This window comes from Mandrillus leucophaeus, unplaced genomic scaffold (assembly GCF_000951045.1).
Source record: "Mandrillus leucophaeus isolate KB7577 unplaced genomic scaffold, Mleu.le_1.0 Scaffold302, whole genome shotgun sequence".
NCBI classification, from domain to species: Eukaryota; Metazoa; Chordata; class Mammalia; order Primates; family Cercopithecidae; genus Mandrillus; species Mandrillus leucophaeus.
This window is the reverse complement of record NW_012103166.1, coordinates 357,447-361,177: the sequence shown is the minus strand read 5'-3', so window position 1 is coordinate 361,177 and position 3,731 is coordinate 357,447. Positions and strand designations below refer to the sequence as shown.

Below are 3,731 nucleotides of genomic sequence, written 5' to 3'. Positions count from 1 at the left end.
AAAAAAAAAAAAAAATTCAAAGAAAGTAAAAGGCACAGAGACCTGCCGAATCATGTAATCCTCGAGACTGTGTTTAGACAGTGCCTAGTTTTACAAGAGTAAAACTCCATCTCAAAAAAAAAAAAAAAAAAAAAAAAAAAGAAAAAGAAAAAAGAAAAAAAGAGAAAATGTATCACAGAGAAGCTAGTGTCCATCACATTTCAGGGTCTTTACAATGCTGTTCCCTCTGCTTGGAATACTTTTCCCTGTAGTCTTTGCCTGGCTAATTTGTACTTAACCTTCAGCCCTCAGCTCAATGAGTCTTTTCTGACTGGTCTAAGTTATGTTTTCTTGCCCTTACCACACATTATTCTGTCTTACCTCTCTGATTTTTCTTTCATAATTCTTATGACAATTTATAATTACATGTTTGCTTGATGAATGAATCTCTATTTCCTCCACTAGACTGTGAGCTCTGGGAGGGTAGGAACCATGCTTTTGTTCATTGTTCATTGGCACAATGCCTGGCACATAGGAGTGACTCATTAAACATCTGTCCATTGAATGAAGTAGCTGTGTGTCAGGTTTTGCTTTTGCTGTTAAGGGAAGTGGGAGAATCAAAGGAAAAGAAAACATTAGCAATAAGAGCCTCAGGGGCCACCGATACTGATTGGATCCTTTACAGGGAATCTTCCAGGCAGGGGCGGAGCTTACTTCTGTGAGGAGCCTCTCCATGGAGCTTTTCCCTCCCTTCAGGTGGCAGTTCTCTTCCTCACCATACTGGGTATGGAAGTTTTTGCTGGGAGTGCTGAAATATTTGGCCATGCGTCTGATTGTTTGGTTTTCCTCTTCAAATGCCTTCCATTGCTTCAGCTGTTAGGTAAAAGAACACATGTTATTTATTTAATTATACATCCAGAAACACATTCTCTCACTCTTTCTCATAAACACGAAGGAATGACACTATCACAGATACACACATGCACAGGCTATTCTCTCCTTAAAATGCACTGTGCTCTGGAGGGCTCATAGATTGTAATGACAAAAGGTATAGGGAATGTTAAGGTTATATAATTTTTAAAATGCCAAAGGGTCGGGTGCAATGGCTCACTCCTGTAATCCCAGCTACTCAGGAGGCTGAAGTGGGAGGATCACTTGAGCTCAAGAGTTTGAGGCTACAGTGAGCTACTGTTGTGCTACTGTACTCTAGCCTGGGTGGCAGACTGAGACCCAATCTTAAAAACAAACAAGCAAGCAAACAAATAAACAAAAAACCCAAAACACCCTCAAAACAAACACAAACAAAAACCTCCAAAGGAAGAATAGGACAGGTAGATAAAATAGAACAGCCTTAGCCCATCTGCCTATCCATTGCCAAACTGATCAAAGAAAACCAGAGCTGAAGTTTCTTCTACCGGCACATTCTAAAGCCAGAGTTAGCAGCTATCCTGGGGTTAAGCAATCTGAACACTATATGTTTCAAATGAAACTTTTTCAAAATAGCATGCAGCTATTTAATTATTTTTCATTTGTTCAGTAATGGTGTGCTTGCTGCTATTGAAAATTCAGTTCCTTTGAGTGAACTTCTAACCCCAGTCAATAATCAAGGCTCGGAGGGCCTTTGAGGGCGGCCCCCTCGTCACATCAGGATGCTCTAGCTCATCATCTAGTTTCTTTGACAAACTAGGAAAGGCTCAGGAGTGTGGCTGTCTAAGTTTACACAGCCACTTAGCAGCACAACTACAGCTGTTAGCAGGACACCGTGCCATGCCCACGTCCTCACTCAGTTGATGAAGAGGGAGACTATTAACAGTGGCAGTCCAGGGAAAGCTCTTCAGGTCTCGAGGAACACTCTGCAGAGGCATGGGCTGGTTTAGTTGAATAGGGATGAAGCTGAACATAGAAACAGCAGCCTCTGCCTGAGTCTGTGGGGCACTGCTGACCCACCGAATGCCAGTAATGTGAGTGACACAGGAAGCCATGGTGGGGAAGGCCTCTGTTTTCCCCTCAGGACTCCCCATAACTAAGTGTCTTAGTGATGGACACTAGGGACCCTGGGACCTTGGTTCTAGAAATGATGCTGTGGTGTCTGTGGGGAGCCTCAAAGGGAACCTGGGATTTCTTTACTCATCTATCAAACATTTATTAAGCTCTGACCATGGAGTGTAAACCAAATTTTGTAAATCTCAGATAGTATTCTGAATTCTGCCATCAATTTCAATGCCATTGAAATTGATATTATCACCCAAGTCCTCTTGGGTCCTCTGCTGATTCATCATGAGTCCATCATGGCACCAGGAGTTTGTGTGACCTGTGCTGGGTCAGGCCTGGTACTTCCCCTCTCAGATGCCCTTCTTGAAGGCTCCCTCCCCACAAAAGGATGCTCTCAGCTCACCACCCTACTTGGGAGCTACTGGAGCCAATACCACAAGGTCATCTGTGGCCTTGGGTGGATGAATCAGACCTCCTAGGGTTATTCTCCTTGCACTGACCCTGGCAGTGCTGCAGTACAGCTTTTCCTTCATCTCCCCCAGCACTCCCAGCCTGAGGCCTCTCTGCAGGGCTGGCAGAGGAGCAGCTCAGCACTGGCATAAGGGCCCTCCCAGGGCTTTTGGTCTTTCTCTCCCTAAACCGGCCAAGTGGAGCCAAGATCCCCCTTGATTACTCTAGCCCTCCATTTCTCATTTGTGAAGATGAGGCTCAACCCTTCAGGGTTTCTGGAATCCAGCTATGAATTTCACAATTCAGGGCCTCTCCTCTGCCTTCCTCCAGAAGGACAGGCAGATTCTGGTTTTCTGAGCCTCTGGGCTATAGGGCTGTGGCAGAGTGAACAGTGGCGTCTCAAAGATGTTCACTCTCATCCTAATTCCTGGAGCCTGTGAATATGTGACCTTATGTGGCAAAAGGGACTTTGCAAATGTGATTAAGGATTTCAAGAGGCGTGATTATTCTGGATTATCCAGGTGGGCCCAATGTAATTGCAAGAATTCTTATACGAAGGAGGGAGGAGAGCTAGAGTTGGAAAAGGAGATGTGACAATGGAAACAGGGGCGAGAGAGACAGAGATCTGAATCTCTTCTGGCAGATTTGAACCCGGCTGGCTTATAAGGTGGAGGAGGGGACAATAAGCACAAGAATGCAGGCGGCCTCTAGAAGCTGAAAAAGATAAGGAAACAGATTCTCCCCTCATGTCTCTGGAAGGAATACAGACCTCCTGACACCTCAAGTTTAGCCAAATAAGACTTATTTCAGATTTCTGACCTCCAAAATTTTAAGATAATAAATTTTATTATTTTTTAATAATATTAAAAAAATATTATTATTATTAATAATAATACCGTGCCATGCCCACGTCCTCACTCAGTTGATGAAGGCTTATTATTTTAAGCCACTAAGCTTATGGTAATAACTTGTTACAGTAGCAATGGGAAACTAATACGGTGCGACTAAATGTCAACTCTTTAACAGGATCCAGCAGGGCCTCAGAAGCTCCCCAGGTGTGCATCTCCCTAGTCTTGTCATTCTCCCCCTGGTTTCCATTTGTGCTTCAAAAATAACAAAGACTGTGGTGCTCCAAACATACCCTACTCTCTCTCTCACCTCCCTGCCTCTGGTCATGTTATTCCATCAGAAATGCCACCTACTTTCCCCCATCTCTTCAATGAACTCTTATGTTTCCTTCAAGACTGAGCTCGAACACCTCATCTTCCTTCCTTCCTCCCTCCCTCCCACCCTCCCTTCTTCTTCTTCTT

At 44.1% G+C, this 3,731-nt stretch overlaps 1 protein-coding gene across 2 annotated transcripts in view; it reads right to left on the bottom strand.

The window, feature by feature from the left end:
• GPR156 (G protein-coupled receptor 156) overlaps positions 1–3,731 on the bottom strand; it is an 87,222-nt gene that overhangs the window by 7,434 nt on the left and 76,057 nt on the right. For both annotated transcript variants that reach the window (XM_011987166.1, XM_011987167.1), the window contains exon 8: positions 694–852. In XM_011987166.1, the coding sequence (XP_011842556.1) occupies positions 694–852 (159 nt within the window). The remainder of the gene's footprint in view (positions 1–693; positions 853–3,731) is intronic.